The sequence below is a fragment of the Copidosoma floridanum genome, unplaced genomic scaffold (assembly GCF_036245765.1).
Source record: "Copidosoma floridanum isolate Cflo_tuat_1 unplaced genomic scaffold, Cflo_Japanese_pri ptg000004l, whole genome shotgun sequence".
Classification (NCBI taxonomy): Eukaryota; Metazoa; Arthropoda; class Insecta; order Hymenoptera; family Encyrtidae; genus Copidosoma; species Copidosoma floridanum.
Window position 1 is genome coordinate 11115147 of NW_028321881.1, and position 19407 is coordinate 11134553.

Here is a 19407-nt window from a genome sequence, read left to right on the forward strand (position 1 = left end):
TTTAATAAAAAGTTTACAAAATACATTTTTTACGTAGAATTTGATGTAAATTATGGTAGTATTTTTAGAATTTTAAAATTTTTAAATTTTACAAAAATTGGCCGCCATATTGGATCCGCCATATTGTTTTTTGAAAATTTAACCCTTGATTTGTAATCAGCGACCTCAAAAACGTAGGAATACATACCAAACTCGATTATTTTTGTGTTATGCAACAAGATATTATGGTAAATTCATGGAGTTTTGCCCTCAACCTTTGTTTTGGGCAAGTTAACGGGTGACTCCCATTATGCGACTTTGACAAGTTGAAAGGGGATCAAAAAAGTTAAAAAATTAAAAATTAAAAAAAATAAAAATCATGGTATACTTGATGAAATTTCGGTTTTAAACTTGAAAATGGCAATTTAGGGGAGTAAACCACCCCCAAACATTTTTTCAATATTTTTATCTTAATCTACGCGAAAAAATACATTGAAAACCACCCCTATATTGTGCATTTTTTTTAAATTTTTTAGAGAAAAAATAATGATTTTCGGTCTAGAGAGAAAAATTTTGAATTTGTGACCGTCACTGACGGTCATGAGGTGGGTCAAAAAATCTGAAAAAATTAGGGGATTGTTTTCTCGATGAGTACTATCGATTGCGCTAGATAAAAGCAAAATCTATTTTTTGAGCGTTCGCGTTGACGTGGAATGTCCCATACATATAGGTGTGTGTATGTGAGTGTGTGCACGCGCGCGCGTGTGTGTATACATGCAAATATTAAAACTGTTGTTAAAAGTATCTACTAAAATCTACTTTCTTGTAATATTCGAAGGGAAGCTTTTCTACATGGATTAAAAAACAAATAAACAAATACATAATTTGCGTGTCAAAGTTGCGAAACACCCCTCTAATCGCCTCTTTTTTTCGGTCTAGCGTTAGTTAACTATTCTACACTCGGCATTACACAACGTTTAGTCTACGAAAGCTTACTAAACGTAACTGTCGAAGTTTCAAGTGCGTAGGTTGATTAGGATAACTGCTACAGTTAAAAAAATGAGACTCTTGTATCTCTGCTCCTGTTGGTCATAGGTTAAATATTCTTTTAAATTCATAAAATAATCAGAGCAGTCAAATGCACTTTATTGCAAATCTTTAACTTACAAATTGGCGAGGTATGAGACGCCAAAATGTATTTTTTGTAAACAACAAATTCGTTTGTTAATGTAATAATTAAAAAATGGGTTCATTATAAGATACGGCCAATACCTACTAATTACATTTGGTTGCATCGAGATATTTGTGCGGTGACAAGAACTGCAGCGCTCCAAGTTTCTAAATTATTAATTTTGCAAGAGGTCACCATTTTTTTTTTTTTTTTCCACAGTTAGACTAGGCGCATTTTGTTGACAGTACCAATATAAATGTTAAAAGCAAATATTGGTGAAAAAAAAGAAAAAGATATTTACGCGTATTTATCAAAACTTTTACTTTCATCTTTTTTTCAACTTAACCGTATGGTTTTGGCTTGATAAGCAATTTTCAAGTTAAAAAAAAAAACTCATCTTCTACGTAAAATCATCAACCAAACAATTTTTGTACAAAACTTTTTTGTCTAAAATCCTTAGTTTTTGAATTATTGCGACATAGCTGAAGAAAGTGGCGTTTTTTAGGTAATTTTGCAAAAATAACTACTTATGCAAAGCTCACTCATTGTAACCTATTATTTGTTTTTTTTTCTTGCCTAAGAAATAATTGTTTTGCCATGACTATTGCCGAGAAACAATAGTCCGGCTAATATAAAACACGAGCATATTTTTCGCTGTATCTCGAGATCTGCTAACCTACCTATTCTTCGTGGCTTTTTTGAGTAATTATTGCTGTCTTTTGACTAAGAAATTTATTTTTCGCTACAACTATTGATAAGGTATTACCGTCCTGATTATTTAACACTTAAACCAGTTAAAGTTAAAGCAAGCTTTGTTGCTTATTTTTTTTATAAATCCGTACGTACTACTTTCAGTTTATTTTTGATATTCGAACTACTTAATAAAGCCTTTGTGAGCTATACAGTAAGTGTAGTGTCTTTATTATTCAATAATTATTTGTTCTGGATAAAAAAACAGGTTGTGGAATATTTTTTGACAATACTTGTAAAATCAGTAGCTAGTTTAATTTCCGACTCTATTCTTAATTTAATTTTATAGTAATCCACTATTTGATTGATAAATAATGTATTGTTGAATATAGTTTAACCAATCGAAACTTAGTAGGTTTTTTTTCAAGATAAGTTAAAAATATCTTCCACTACTATGAAAATGAATTTTGATAGGATTTTGTAAATTTAAAGCCAAACGTAAAACTACACTAAAAAATGATTTTCTTACACTTACAATTATGATGAATTTGACAGTTGAGTTATACTACAAAGAAATGAATAAAGTTAGTTATAAAGGCTTTTCTCAGCCGTTTGAAACGTAAATAAACTAAAAATAATACGATTAAATCAATAAAATAATGGTTTTGTAGTATTACATGAGCAATGCTTATTTTTTCCTTGATACAAACAAGTTTAGAGCGTATACTAGATGTAGATTTGGGATAAGTAAAAACCGTGAAAGAGGTATGTAGCATCTTGTATAATACAATACCTTTTAACGTAGGGAGGGTTTCTGCGATTTTACTCGTGAAAAATAAGCTTATTATGTACTTTTACCTACAACACTGTCATTCTTAAGAGCATTAACGAATTTCCAAATTGAATAAATTTCTAGTTTTCTGTTTCAGAGGAGTATGCTAGAAAATTTATATAGTAATCATAATTGGAAACTTGAATAAATCCATAATGAAAAAAAAGATGTACACGGGCTAAAAACTTAATACAGTTTTCAGTTTTTTCTTTTTTTTTTTATGGAGAGAGGAGGGATAGGGAAAAGAAAGACACTCCAGCTATTCGAGTGGTTGTGTCAAACTCACCCAGTGTGTATACCGACCAAAAACTAACCTCCTTGCATCAGATAAGAATACAAGGAATAGAGTTGGAGGAGCTTAAATTTTGGTGCTATTCTATGAGCATGTGATGTGTGAGTGTACCGTGTATTGTATGTTTAAGATGTGCTTGTAATTGGTGTAAGTGTTCTATTGAGTTAAGGCTGTAGAGCAAAGTTGAAGTCGCGGTTGTTAGGATGATCATGAAGATGCATCCGATGGAAGCATAGGGGATTAAAGATCTCGAGTATTCTCAGAGTCCTTAGGGTTCTGTGCAAGAGTGCATGGACACCATAGGAGGTCAAAGCACCCGAGTTGGATATTTGCGTGCGCAAGGATAGTAGAGTTTGGATGATCCGTAACAGAGGCATGAATTTTTGACGCAAGGACAGGGGCTGCTGGAATTGGAGAGACGATGTTGAACTCATTGATGATTTAAAAATTGCTGATGTACCATGAAATGTCCAGGATCAACCGTAGTATCTTCATGAAAGGATCATAGATGGCCTTTAGTCGGTTTAACTATGCAGCACCCCGTTAGAATCGCGTACGTACTTATACTCTTGATAATGGCGTTGAAAGAGTGCAGAGCTTAGTCTTCTGGAAAACTGCTTTGTTATTAACAAACGGCTTAAGCTGCACGGAGGCACCGTATGCCTTGCCACTAGTGCAGTTGATGTACCGAACTTACGTAAGTCACCGGTCTAGAGTCAGGACGAGGTACTTGGAGAAGCAGCTTCCATTGATTTTTCCATCAAGTTATAGTGGACTTTTAGTTCTGGGGGTTTTCGTTTCTGCCAGAGTTTTCGGACTCTTTTCTTAAGTCAATAAATTTATCAACTGCTATGTCAAGTTCTATTTGGCATCAAATGGGGAGGCATTTAAATTAGGTTGTAAGCAACGTGAGCTCAGTCTAGGCAGCTGGATGTAACTGGTGTGCTAAGAGGGATCTAGTGATCTCGACGTAGACTGGGTTATGTTTGCAAGGAAGGTTTGAAGAGGTTTGTGGTTCCGTAGGGATAGTCAAGTTTTTCGTCAGGAAGATGTTTAAAATGTCTGTGACCTGGTCAGGGGAGCTAGGATAGTGAATGGGTTCGGATGTGACCTTGATATTGATGTCGAGGTTATGCAATTGCTTGAGAAGAGAGCGTCATTTAACATTCACGCACTTGGATCCCCACGATTTGTGCTTGACGTTCAAGTCGCTAGTCACGATTGTAGGAGTGTTGGAGTCAAAGGGCGCGGTAAAGCAATGAAATTTAGGGTCATTCTTGGGAGGGGAGTAGAGGGAGATGATTCTAATGAAAATAGAGGAAATGGTGTATACTTCGTCTCCAACTACTTTGCAATTGGCAGCGTTTGTAAATGACACGATGGCGGATGCCCATGAAATAAGGATAGCCACTCCACCATGGGATAGCTAACGTATGCTTCGTCTGTGGACCGCGTAGTTTGGACAAGTTTTTTTGGCGTAGTTAAGTCTACAAAGCCACAGTAAGCAGCATGGCAGTAAGCTGCTATATGCTCTAATTTTCGGCAGCGGCGGCATTGGGGAATGTTATTTGACTTGCACTTCTGTTTAACTCTGACAGAAGTGCCCCTGAAGGACTTGAGGTTGTAAAAGCATCGGAATTAGTGTCTTAAGCATCGAGGTATATGGTGATTAGGGACCAGGTCAGTACGAATGCCTTAGTTATGCGATGAACACGACAAGCAGAGGGTACTTTTTCTTGGATTATGTCCAAGACTTGTGCTTCCGTGTAGCCAATATTAATTCGACAGATGACAGCTATTATTTCACGGTCCTCATAAGAAATAGGAGGGGTATATTCGACCTTTTTTTCATCAAGATCGTGGACGATTTGTTAAAAGCTGCCGATATTTTCAGGGTAGACGCGAGTGCCCTGGTAGGTGGTGATTACGCAGCGAACAGAAATATTTTTTGGAATCGAAAAAATAACGTTGTTTTTCGGCATATTCTAGCGAATTTTAAACGAAGGATAATAATTCTTGATAGAGGGTGAAAGGTAGTATGAAGTATGATAACTGTAAATTTTTCAATACTTTTTGAAACCAAAAATTTTTGAAAAATTTACAGTAATGATATTTGCTACTATTTTGTACCCACATCAAGAATTATCACTATTTATTAAAAAATTTGATCTTTTCTTCGAAAAAACAAGACAATTGGTAGTTCGAAGTTAAAATTTGGTTTCAAAAATTTAAAAAAAACCAACAGTAACATTACTTGATACTATCTTTAACCTTTTAACCTCCATTGGAAATTATTCATATTCATTCCGAATTTGCTACATTATCTTAAAAAAAACGTCTTTGCTCTGGAAAAACGATATAATTAGCACTTTAAAATTAGAATTTGGCTCCAAAAATTCAGCCTCCAGTCAGAAGGGCCATTGTTTCTTGTGAACGGTTGTGGCAAAAAGTAGCAAATAATAAGCAAAAAAATTTGGTATAAGTTTTAATGTGGCCCTATGAGTTTGAACTAGCTTTATAGCACAGACATCGTTATTATTCTTTAACACATGATTACGGAATCTTTTGACTCACTTAGTTGTTGTTACTGAAAAAAAAAATCGACGATTTTTCTTGTACCTTAAACTGATTATGAAATTATTACCGTTTCACTTTTTTCTTTTCATTGCAACATACCCGATCAGAAATTAAAGACTGCTAACTCTGGTCCACGGCTTTCTCTCGGCTTACCAGCTGTGGGAACGATCTGGATACCGGAGCGGATGTGATGCGAGTTAGAGCTAGGATAAAGGTTAACAGGCTGATGAATGTCATGTACAAGCGTAAGACAGCGCAGAAGTGTGTATATATAGATTTGTTTACGTTCGAGATCATATATTACTTATCACTTTCACAGGTTTATAATAATGTAAAATATATAATAATCGTTGTGCATATAATGAAATTCAGCATTATTATTGTTATTACGTATTATGTATTTTTTTTAATGCATGTTAGTCTATAAGAATTAACTTTTATAGAATTTTTTGAAATACACGTTTTAATTTCAAATGCACTGTAAATATCTATCATATTTTTGACGTTGAAGATTAAAATAAGAGTTGTCATTATATCTTTAATGAACTTATATAGTTTATTTATTCTTGTAAACGAACTTACATGGTTAAGTGTAATAATTAATAATGGTTTTTATACCTACATTTTTCACTCACTTCAAATTTAATGTAGAGGAACTTCATTAAACGATTAAATTTTATTGCCAATTAAATTTTTTTTGTAGATTCATAGAATGTACATTAAATTTGTTTTTGAAATGATTATAACTGAAAATGCTAATTTATAGGTTAAGATTGATATTAGCGTTTTTTTATTTCTTACTAAGAATTTGTACTTATTTTTTATTTAGTAAAAAAAGATATCTGTTACCCCAATTATTATCTGTAAACGTATAATGCATTATCACATTTCAATAATAATCAGCTTAAAATTTCTGGGTCGGTTGCACTTTAAAAAACCATACGCATAAATCATGATGATAGTTTCAAGTAAGTCGTATTAATTTCAAACACAAAATTCTTTATGTGTATATCAAACCTTGATGAGAGAATTCATAGATAAGAACCTGAAGTACTTAGTAAGTTGATAAATGACAGTTGTAATCTTTGCTGACGTTAAAAATAAAGCCCGTGTCGTAATTAGAAACTTAAGGTTTTTGGCATTTCAGTCACCAAATAGTCTTAGTCTTACTTGTGTCGGGACGAAGGCCACGACCGCAACAATTGGGTTTGTAATACTAGTTTAATAATGCATCCCATTATTTACATTCAATAAACGGCTAAGTTTAACTTTAGTAATGGTAAGTAACTACATGAACTTTTCTGCAGTCGTAAGTACTTTGTCATCATACTTTCCGGCTAACCACACTACTCCTATAATGAATTGAAATATAACTCGGTCATGAATTTCAGACCCATATACTTTTGCGTCATCTTTTGAATGAATTTATACCTTTGGGTATAACTTTTGATCACCACAGTTCAGTAATATTAATAACAAGCGCTCCACCCGTCTGTACTTCGCCCAATATTCAGGGAGAGGAGTACGTTATTGTGTAGATACATAATGTAAAACATTATCAACTCAAAATTCTGCATCCATTCTTAACACTTTTAGAAATAAGCAACTTTTTATTAAAACAATTTTTTTTGGAGCCCATACAATTTTGGTTAAGTATTAAGCTGTAAGAAATTGAAAAAACCTATATAATGAAGCTAAAGAGTACAGTGCCTTCTTTAAGCCTTTAAACAGTTGTTTGCTCTAAGAGAAGGGCTGTTGGTATACCATTTTTCACGTTTAATACAATATAACGATAAAAAAATGATGTCGGAATAAATATAACAGTACTTTTGTAAATAATTTCGTTAATGTGAAATCAATTAAACATTTAAAAATTTCTAGCAGCAAATCGTTTACGAAGTCTAACGCTCTTTTTGTGGCTTTGGGCGTGCTCGACGTGTTCAGCTCGTGATAGGCAACCCCACGTAAATTATCACTAGCTTAAACTAACTTGTTTCAATCAATTAAAAAAAGTCTACCGTTTAATAAATATCTCAGAAAATGCTTAACTTGGTCTGGAGTAAAGAAAATAATTAGGGTAGTCACCACGTGTAACAAAGTAAAAACATTGTATCTTAGCTTTTTTTGATCGTTAAAAAAAATTTTTTTCAATTTAATTGGAAATCAGTGCAATTACACGTATTTGCTTCTTCATTTCGAAGTTAAAAATTGACGAAAATAGGGTCCCTGGTGACGGATTTTTTGCTATATAGCTTTTTTGTTAATTTATTTGGACATATGGATTTTTCAAGAGATTAAAGATATTGCCCGTACTTATAGATTTTGAGTGGTTGGATCTTGACGATATTGACTGACCATATGTTGTTAAAAATAAAAAATTTTAATTTTATAATTTCAAAATGAGTCACTATTTGCAAATTTCTTGATTGGACTTGCAGAATTTTATTAAGCATTCATGAGACTACAACGTACTTAATTTTCACTATTTCTAAAGCACTTTTACTACTCCTCTGCAGGGTTGTAGTTTTTTTTTTGCTTTTTTCGCCTTTATTATTTATGTTTAAAATATATAAAAAAAGCAAATTTTGTTGTAAATATTTCATTGCAAGAGCAACTCTTTTCGAGATAGTTAATAAGAACTTATAAACGTGTCTAACAAAATTTATTTTGCATTATAAAACAATGTTCTGGGCCTTACTCAATGACAAATTTGAGGACTATATTTTTTGTATTTTCTTTAAATTTAAAGATCAAAATCATTAAAATAGAAACGACTTTTACGAGTAATACCTTTGGTGTCTTGATTAGATACAATAGTACTCAACTCTTACAAATTGAATATTTTGAAGAAACCATTTGTAAATTCTGTCAAATTTTTAATACTATATAAATTAAACTTTTTATACAGTAAAAAAGTAAGTAAAAAATTGAAATTGTGTGAAAAATAAAAGTATCGAGGGTCCAACTTTTTGTTTGACTCACCTTCAATTTTATTGGCATCAGATTTTTCATAAATTATTTAGAAACACAAGGTAATGGAATAGGTGGATTTAAATCAAATTTAAAAACCACATAGAATTCATATTTACAATAAAAAAGAAAAAAATTGAAAAGTTTTTTTTGCAGACTTGTGCACCCAATTTTTCGGGATCAGCGATCAGTTCCCGTAAATCAACAGTACGTTATACATACTTTGTGTATGTGATAAAGAGATTTCCAACGGAAAAACTAAAATTGATTCGTACGTGATAAGAAGTTTTACGTAAAGCTCTATGTATGTGTGCGTTAATGTGGGCACACCAGCCTATATGCACGTTTTCTTATTGAGAAACTTATTTTTAACTTCAATTGTAAAAAATATATACTACAACTTAAAAAACTTACGTTGCATTCTCCAACTTGTATGCTGTCGTTCTGAACTTCTTAAACTTTCTTCTTCCAATTTTCTTTCAATTTCTAGTTCTTTCTGTTTTTTTATTTCTGCTTGCTTTTCTAGTTTAGCTAAACGCTCAGCTTCTTTAACTTCTTCTTTTGCTTTTCTGATCCTCTCTTCTTCCTCACGCTTAGCTCTTTCTTCTTCCATACGTTTTCTTTCCTCTTCTTGTCGAGCACGTAATTCTTCTAATCTTTTTTTCTCAGCCATATCAGATAAGTTTTTTTCCCATTGTAGTTTTTTCTCTACTTTTCTTTGTAGCTTGCGTTTTAGCAAACGACTGGCACGTTCTCGATTTACTATCAGCTCAAAGTCTCGTAATTTTTCTAGATAAACATTCTTTCGTTCAGCAAGAATTTTGTCCAGAAAAATATGTACATCTACTTTCATTCGGGATAAGCGCTCACGTGTAGCCACGGCTTGATTGCGTTCTTCAATGGCAGCTTGAATTCTTTCAGTTTCTTGCTGGTCCCAACGTTGTTTAGCAAGTTCAAGTTTTTCTTCCATGGCTTTTTCAAGTAATGGGATCTCTTCCCAACGTTTTGCTCGTTCAAGGTAATCTACTTTTTTTTCTTGTGACTTCAATTTTTGTTTCCGCTCTTTCTGTAGTTCTTCTACTCCACGTGCTGCTAGTTGCTCAGCATCAAGTTTTTTTACTTCATCTTCATCTAATTTTTTTAAAACTTTTTTACCATGAGTCGTTCGGGAAATTTGTTCGACTTTTTCTTTATGGGTACGATCTCTAATCTGTTGGACTTCTGATTTCTGCCGTTTAAGTTCTCGTTCTTCACGTTCTTGTTCTAAACGTTTTTGTTCAGCAAGTAGCTGTTGTCTTTGCAACTCCTCTTGACGTCTCATTTCTTCTTCTTCTCGAACAAAATTCATGTGTTCGATGTATTCTTTCCTTTCTTCAATTATTTTATGTCTACCAAGTATACGTTGATGTTCTTTGACCTTGGTTTCATGATAGTAACTCACCATGAGAGATCGTAACTTTTCCCGTTCTTGTTTTTTTTTGTTTGGGTTAATGACGTTATCTGCACGGTGTAAAACAGTAGCCATATTAACTAATTGACAACGTATCTGCTCTGACGGCATTGCTTGTAAAACAGGACCATCTGGATGATCTTCACGTTGAGCTTCCGATAAATCAACTCCAAAATGAATGCATCTCTTTCCATGGTCTATTCTGATTTGCATATCATTATATCTAACACAGTCTACGAGAAGACGTTCCAAGTGAAATTCTGTCGTAAACTTTGCAAGAATAAGCATCCGAACTATTTGTATAGTTTGATAAACTTGTGAAACCTGTAAGTTAAGTTAATTAAAAACTATTAATATTAATAAGCAAATGATTATTAAAGTTTATTTACTGTGTAATACAAAATAAATTTATAAAACAAAAACATTCTTTTTAATGATAATGTACATATTTCAATAAAATCATTCATCGCTTATCATATTATTAGAACATTATTGTTGTGTAGATCTTATAAACAAATTTTACGGTACAGACAAACACTATAGAAAGTATGTATTGTTACGCAGCATGCAAAACTAAGAATATGTCAACTCAAAACGTTATTTTAACCTTAAAGGAAGAGCCACACCGCAGGTAGCTGCTTAGAAAATCGAATTATACTGATTTTCGTTTCATGCTCTAGTTTTTGTTTTTTACCAAAACTCTCTATAAGACAGACAATTATCTTGCAATAAAGGGACAATAATTTATTTATGTTTGTTTTGTATATAAACTTGCTTAATTGTGCTATATTTTGTACTAACAAAATTTTTTTTCACTTGCCTTTTTCTTGAGCCACAATTTTGTGCAACACAACAACAATTGTTTTTTTAAAACAAGATAATCAAAAAAACATAACATACTTATACTTCATAACAGCAAAAATCAATCAATTAATTAGTATGTGTACCAAGTACACTAAAAACCGTTTTTACATTTGCATTGTCTACTACATATCGTATTTTGAGACCAAGAAATTAAAGCAAACTAAACAAAAATTGAAAAATCAACTTAATATAATTATTACAGAAAAATAACAAAGGAACTAAGGATTAAAAAGAACTATAAAGGTAGACATAAAATAGAAGAGGTAAAAGAGCGATAGTTAAGGTAGGTGTAAAATGTATGTTAAGAAATCAAATGGATAGGACAATGCAGAAGAGGCTTAGGAATAATTAACAAGAGTTAGGTCAAGTAAGAAGAAAATGATAACTTTGTGGTATAAACTAAGAAGTTAAAAAAAAGATCTTAAAGCTATAGAAAGGGGTATTATAAACAGCATGCAACAAAAAGTAAGAGTGGTTAATTGAAAAGTTTCAGTAGAAAATAAAGACATTACAACAAAAAAGAATTTTTTGTACTTTTTGTGTAAGAAGAAAGGTCTGTACTGGTAACTATTATGAGATCTAATTTTAGGCTCACATTTATATTTCAAATTTTAATAATAACCTCAAAATTACGTAGAAACCCAATCTTTTCAGTGTTACGTCAACAAAATAGTTAGTTTTTGCGATTAACTGGTACTTATCAAGGTTTCTAAACTAAAGAGCTCATTCTGATTTAAAAAAATAATATTTTTATTTCACAACTTTCTTGTCATAACCTAAAAATTGAGTAACGCTTATTTTTGTGAGTATAACATATACGAAACAGTGAATGTCATGAATACTCTTATTGTCTGCTACAATTAATTTATCGACTTCTACTAAAATCTTTACGCCTATTAACAGTGTTGTATTCCTAACCTTAAAAATCAAGGATGAATTTCGTTTGTAAAAAATATAAAATATATGAAGACAAAATATTATAGTTTATTGAATTTTTCATGACAGAAAATTATTTTATTTATTTTGTAGCGCTATTTTCAATAATTTTTTTTCTAACCACAAAATTAAAGTACTAATAGCATTTTGTAGATACGAAAGATATGAAAAATAAATCGTGTTACTGGTAGAAGCATTGAATTTTAACCTTAAAAAAAAAAAAAAAAAAAAAACCTCACAGTTTTATTCATATTGCTCGCATTACTCTGAAGTTTTTTAAAAATTAAATTCTTATTGTCGTTATAAAAACTGCCGATTCAGAACTCTGAGGTACTTACAGAATGTCATAAGCAGTGTTATGTATGGAGCATGAATGTTATATACTATACGAAATTGTACAACTCTTTCCGGCATTATAATAATTTTTAATTTCTATAGAAATTTTGTTCTTACCGTAAAGCTGTGGTTTTTAGTAATAGTTTCGGCAGACAATAATTTTCCACTTTTAGCTGTTCTTTAGGCGAATGCGCCTCATTCAGCTGTAAAATCTATCGATTTTTCGGCTAACTTCCAACCACAAGTAACCTGCAGATCAAGTTTTTTGGAACTTTAAGACTCTGGAGCTATTGTTAACATACACAATTTTGGTCGGTCATTCCAATCTAAAAAGTCCACTTAACATTATTTCTAGTTCGAGCTTCCTTACTGATGGAGTACTGTTCTAAAAAATCGTATGTTCTCTTTCATTGGTGTCCATACATATTTTTTGCTGTTCATAATGCTGACTAAAGTTATTTATTCGGGCATCGTGTGTACATTTTCCTCTTGTATCCGTACATGTATCAATTTCTTATGCACTTGTTTGAATCAACAATTAGTATAAATTTGTTTCATTACGTGACAAATGTAAGAATTGTCGTTCAAGACTTTTGAATACTCATCTTAAGTTATTTCCTGTGTCCTATAATACCCAAATCTTCATAAGGATTGCAACACCTGATGGGGCACGGCTGTTATAAAAATTGTTAATCAACGGTAACAGTATTTCTTAAATGATAAGTATAACAAAAACTATCCATTCAATGTAGCAAAATAACATTTACCACAAAATAGTAAAGATATTATACATAAGTTTGTCCGTATATACACAATTATTTCAATAAGTATTTTTATTTCTAATAATACCGTACTCCATGAAGATCTCCGTTACGTTTTTTACTCAATTACATTAAAATAAGATATTTAAGCGTCAATAATGCATACATATAGCATGACGACGTAAATAAAAGATTAAGGTTCGAAAATGTGTCAGGTCGTCAGTGGTTATGATATTTAAGTAATAGGTATGGTACGACTTGAAGAGCATTACAGAGATAGCTATGTACTCAGTAAAGGTAAACTACACTAAGGTATTGTACTTTCAGGTCGAGATGTAATTGCCAGCACTTTTAACTAGATAAGTTGGTAATCTTTCTTGTATATAGTGAAAATTTATCTTGTATATTTGTATAATGTGAAAGTTATTACACTGGTCCTATTGTAAAAATTTATTTTTCAAGTTGTTACAATGGAACAATTGTGGTATATTTAAGCATGACTTTATTCTTGAATATACTACAAAGTTTAAAACATTCCAATATTTCAATGCTTATCCTGCTTTCTTATCAGGGACTTACTAAAACTTGACATAAAAATATACGTTTACGTAATACAATGATGCAGAACACAAATGACAATTTGTGAGCAAATAAACACTTATCAAATACCGTGCAGTTACAAGCACGAACAAAATACATATCAAGGTCACCAACTATCAAATTTTCAACAACGCACTTATAATTACAGAGCCGCAAGTACAACATCTACGAAGGTGTCAATAAAACCCTTAAACTTAAATTTAAAATTACCAGCCACACAAATAAATATAGGTAATAGGATTGTAACTTAGTAAAACAAATTATTACAATTAAGTACGGAATTACTGGTACATTAAAAAAATTAGTTATAATCCAAATGAAGTATGAAACAACTTCATGAAGTTTCGATGTACGTGTAAGTATAGATATGAAAATTCGGAAAAAATGTAAAGAACTATGATTTCACTACTTTTTGATTGACATCAAATTGAGCTTATTCATAAGAGCGTCTGTTTTCTTTTTAAAATTACTATAGCAGGTCATAATAGCTAACATCTCGGAAAACTCTCGTACAACCTTATTTTTTTCACGGTCTAAGATCTTTGGGTTATCAAAATCAAATTCGCACTGGCACTCCTTTAGGATCCTCATTACTAACATTGTTTCATACTCAGACATGTGCAACCCAAACGTATCTTACTCTGTCTAATATATGATGCACCAAAACTGAATGTAACCTTTTAAACCATATTTTTGACCTCAGCTCTAGGAATCACCTCTTCACCCAAACCAATAGTGCCTGTGATTGTATTGATGTTGAAAGAAGTTAACTTAACATTGTATTTTGACTACGCAACTCTTATTGGTCATTCCAAAGAAGAAAAGAAAGGATTATGATTCTCAATTTGAGTTTAAGGCTTCTATTGATATTTTGGTGAATGTTGTACGTGGTACTCTATGTAATCATCGTGTTTGCAATCGTGTGGTAACTAATACGAGGTCATATGCTCACAAGTGGTATTTTTTTCTGCACCTAATTATTAAATAACAGTATACTTTTATGTCAATTTGACTTAGTCCTTAATAAGGGTACGGGATGAGCAACAAAATATTGCAATTTTTTCTAACTTAGTAATATTTTCAAAAATAATGTCATTTTTAAACACGTTACAACTGTTTCATTGAATTATTTACACATACAAGTAAGAGATTAAAGCCATACTTAGTACTATCTCACTTATTGTTCATAATAATAAAAGCCTTTAGTATTTGATCCAAAGCTTTTATTAAATTATAGTAAAATTTATTATTAAAGTTATGATTAACAGAAGTCCCTATTGAAGATGGTTTTACCCTTTTATTTACTTATTTTTTAAAAGTTTTTTTTGCCATTAGCAGCTCCATTCATCCGTCCTTATAATTTTGTGAAATCCATTACAAAAAGTATGGGGCTGATAAGATTCTAAATTGTACTCCCAGTAACTTGTCTGTAAAATTTATGATTGGAAATGAAGACTTGTTTTTAATATGAAACGTGTAACTGTCAGTAACAGATGTAAAAAACGTTGATGTAGCCCAAAAAATGCTTTTTGCTTTATTTTTAAGTAAGACTAATTATATTACGTATCTAAAAATATCTAAAAAATGTAAGTAGTACTTGGATTTTGAGGATAGGAAAAGAATTATTGAAAATTGCGTTAAAAATATTGATATGCTATATTACGTATAAGCTTGCGAAGGCTTCGATTTACGAACCGAGAGGTTTACGGCAGGAGCCGAAGGCGAGGGCTATAACGAGATTCGTATAGAAGCCTTTTCAAACGCGTTTCGTACACTATTTTTCCGCCTGAGAACTCAAAATCAAGCGGCGAAAGTGCAATTTGAGGTTAGAAGGCGGAAAAAATAATTTTCTGTCACGAAAAATTCAATAAATTATATTATTCTGTCTTTCTGTATTTTATATTTTTTACAAACGAAATACATCCTTAGTTTACAAGGTTAGAAATACAAACCTGTTAACAAGCGTAACAATATTAGTAGAAGTTTATGAATTAGTTGTAACAGACAATGATAGTGTATTCATGATATTCACTGTTTCGTATACGTTATGCTCACAAAAATTAGCATTACTCAATTTTTAGGTTATGACAAAAAAGTTGTGGAATTAAGATATTATTTTTTGAAATCACAATGAGAACTTTACTTTTAACACCTTGATAAGTACTATTTTGTTGACGTAATACTGAAAAGATTAGATTTCTACGTAATTTTTAGGTTATTACAAACATTTAAAATATAAATGTGAAACTAACATTAGATCTCACAACAGTAACCAATACAGACCGTTGTTCTTACAAAAAATTATAAAAATATGTTTTTTGCTGTAATCACTTAAGCTAAGATGCGGTTTACATCCAGTTCAAGCCACCATATTAGATTAAAAAATTGGCATTGTATAAAATGCCCTTAAGCATATCAAACTTTACGGTTACACCTTTATTTTAAGCCTTAACTCATTGTGATTAGCTCAAACGAATTTTGGACAACATAGGGTCGTCACTAGGCAAAGAATTTTGAAACCCATATATATATTTAAATACTTACCCCTCTCAACTAAATAAAAATTATGTATAAAAAATTAACTAATAAATGGTAACGAAATATATTAAATAACGTTGTATTTAAATTAAAATATTATCATAACATTTCACAGTTTTCATATCTTCAAGGAAAATGACAAAGTAAACTAACTTTCGATAGTTAAAATTTACAAATAAAGCAAAGACTTTATTGTTAATTGTTTCAAATAATAAGTTAATTTTAATTTGAATAACAAGTTATGAAGTTGGAAGCGGCGTTGGCTCAGTAGTAAGCGTGCTTCTGACAGATATAAGAACGTCTTAGGTGTCGTAAATTCAACTTCTGGTGAGTGCAGATTTTTTTTAACCACTGATGTTTTGAAACAGATTTATCCGTGGAATTTTTCTTCAGAGTAATTTCAGGATTTTTTCGTTGCCTCACAGGTCTTTAGGTCTGGGTGAATGCAAACAGTGTTAGGGCTATAGGTAGGGATTAGCAGATCCGCCAGGCACAGAGAGCCGGCTTAACCCATGAATTGTGGACGGAGTTTTCTCTGGGGAAAGGCTACATAGTGGCGAGTAGACTCGATGCACCATAGGTGCAAAGTGTGTCAGCTTAACTGGCACGATGTTTTACCGGAAATATTCCCGCTGTGACTAAAGTATAACATACATATGATATCAATTAAGGGATTGGTTAATAGGTGCGGCAATACACCTCTACACATAGGTGGTAAGTAGGTGGCCCCGATGACTAGACGAATAGGTTGTCGCGGTGACCCAGTAAAAAAAAAAATACAGGCTATAAATTTGTTTTTTATGATTGTGAAAAAAAATAAAACAAAATTTTTTTTTCATAATAATAACCGCTTTTTAAAATTTATATAAAATTAAACAAGTGGAACAACGTTATTTAGAAGTTAAAGAAGGCGTAACATAACTTGTAAAACCTTGAAAATCGCTATTGCTATGGCTTTAAATCAATTGATTTCTTAGTTCAATAATATTTTGAAAAAGATTAATGCTATACTGCTTTGTTTTAGTAAAATAATTTTTGGTCCGTTTTTATACATGCTTTACAGCAACTTGAAAACACTATCAGAATGACTTTTTATGAACAGTATCTCACACATTGATTATTTACTGGAACAGTAATTGGAAATAAATTCGTAATTTCTTGTTAAAGGAATGACAAAACTTTAATCGTAAACAGTCCTTAATGATAAGGCAAAAATTTTTTTATAAAAAACTAAAATTATCAATTAATTTTTTTTTTTGAAAAGAGTATCTCTGGCTTATTCTTTTAACTTTGTACAGTGTCACCAGAATAGGACTATACATTCATCTTTAGACATAACAAATAGTACAACCATGTTAAAAGGGTAAGAATGAAAAAAAAGTAAAAAGAAGTTAATTTAATTATATGGATAAGGCTTACATAATTTTACAGAATCAGATTTTACGGAGTCTATATACATGTAAATTTTTTTTGAAAAACTTAATAGTGGAAAAAAAGGTTTTTGTTGAATACTTCTCATTTAAAAAAAAAGTTAATAAAGCATAATCATTAAAAAAAAACTTTTTGAAAGCCATTTTGATGGTCTTATTTTTGCATTTAAGAATTTAATATTTATATTTGATTAAAAAATAAGCCCGTCTAAAAATTGTTCTTTTCAATAAGGAAGACTAAGTAAACTATAGTTGAGATACAATATTACTATTAAATTAGGTATTAAATTACTATGATAAACGAACTTCTACGAAATGTATATTTTACCTTAATACTTTTACAAACCACAAATTCATTTTAATCCAAAGAATTTTTTTACTTCTTGATCATACGTTTTTTTTTTCAACTACCAAAAATTGTTAACAGAGAAAAAATTAGAACAAAAGTTTATTAACGATAAATGACTATAAATACAGAAGGATATCATTATAACCATTCGAGTGCTCAAGGGAACACTAGTGTCAGAATTGGTTGGCTCGTTTTCGATTTGAAAATTTGAATTTTAGAGACGAACCTTGCCCTGGTCAGCTAACCGTTGAGAAAGTTGATTAAATTTAAAAAAAAATCGAAGTAGGCCGAAATATTTATTCTTACGACATAGCTATGGAATTAAAAATCGACTATAAAACAATTCTGAAACATTTACATAAGGCTAGATACCAGAAAAAAGCTCGATACTTAGGTTTTACATGAATAAAAAGAAAAAAATTTATTGAACAAAGTTTCCATTTGTGAATCGCTACTCAAATAAAATGAACTCTAACAATTTTTGAAACGAATGATTAAGAATGATAAAAAGTAGACAATGTACGACACTCTTATGCAAAAAAGATCGTGATCGAAGCCCGGAGAAGCTTCACAGATGGTAGAAAAGCCTGCATTGTCGCTGAGGAAGGTGATACTAAGTGTTTAGTGGGACTGGAAATAAATTATTTATGATGGGCTACCCAAACCTGGTTGAGAAACTAATTTGACTTTCTACTGTTAACAACTAATGCGATTGCAGCAGGCGTTAAAAAACGGCCAGAATTAATAAATCGGAAAGGCGTTGTTTTTCATCACGACAACGCTAGACCACACATATCTTTGCTGACTCAGCAGGAATTAGGAGCTTAGCCAGAAAATTTTAATGCATCCACCGCATAGCCAGAACCTTGCCCCGTTCAACTATTATTTGTTCTGTAGAACTCTCTGAGTTGTGTAAGGTCAGCTTTAAAAGAGGCTTGCAATAATTACTTGATTAGCACTTTTGCCCAGAAAGTTTGGAAGTTTTATAGTGATAAAATGACAGTTATACCAGAAAAGTGACACAAAATCATCGATCAAAACGTTTAAAATTTATATAAATAAGTTAGCCTTGCAACGCATGAAAAAGCAAAATTTTGTTTTCCCTAGCCAAAATTGATGTAAAAGAAAACAGTATCACAAAACAAATTGTTAGTTGTACTTAAATGTTCAATTTAATTCATGATAAATTACATAAAAATCAAATCACGACTTTTTGAATTATATGTGTTTTAAAAAATAAAAAAATTTTTTATTGATGGCCCTAGAGATTCAGAAAAAACATTCCTTTATAAAACGTTAATTTATTATTTCATTACTTTTGAAAAAAAAACTTTATCCAAGGCATGAAGAAGTATAGCATCAATATCAATTCTATAAAGAATGACCAGCCAGAAAACATTTCGTGTACCATTAAAAATGAACAATATAAAAACTTCGTTCTGTGAATTAAAATCTGAAAAAAAAAAAAAAAAAAAAAAAAGAATAAAAAAGAATTGAGAAAAGTAGATTTTACAATATAGAACAAAGCTTCTATGATCTCAAAAAAAGCCTTAAAAATTTCTGAAATAACATTACGTGAATTATTAAATAGAAATATCTATTATAGCGATACGTTAATTGTTTTAATAAAAG

General features: G+C 31.3%; 1 protein-coding gene across 1 annotated transcript in view; it reads right to left on the minus strand.

The window, feature by feature from the left end:
* eIF3a (eukaryotic translation initiation factor 3 subunit A) overlaps positions 1 to 19407 on the minus strand; it is a 225592-nt gene that overhangs the window by 88221 nt on the left and 117964 nt on the right. Inside the window, exon 3 of the mRNA XM_089597506.1 lies at positions 8926 to 10285. Coding sequence (XP_089453632.1) covers positions 8926 to 10285 — 1360 coding nt within the window. The remainder of the gene's footprint in view (positions 1 to 8925; positions 10286 to 19407) is intronic.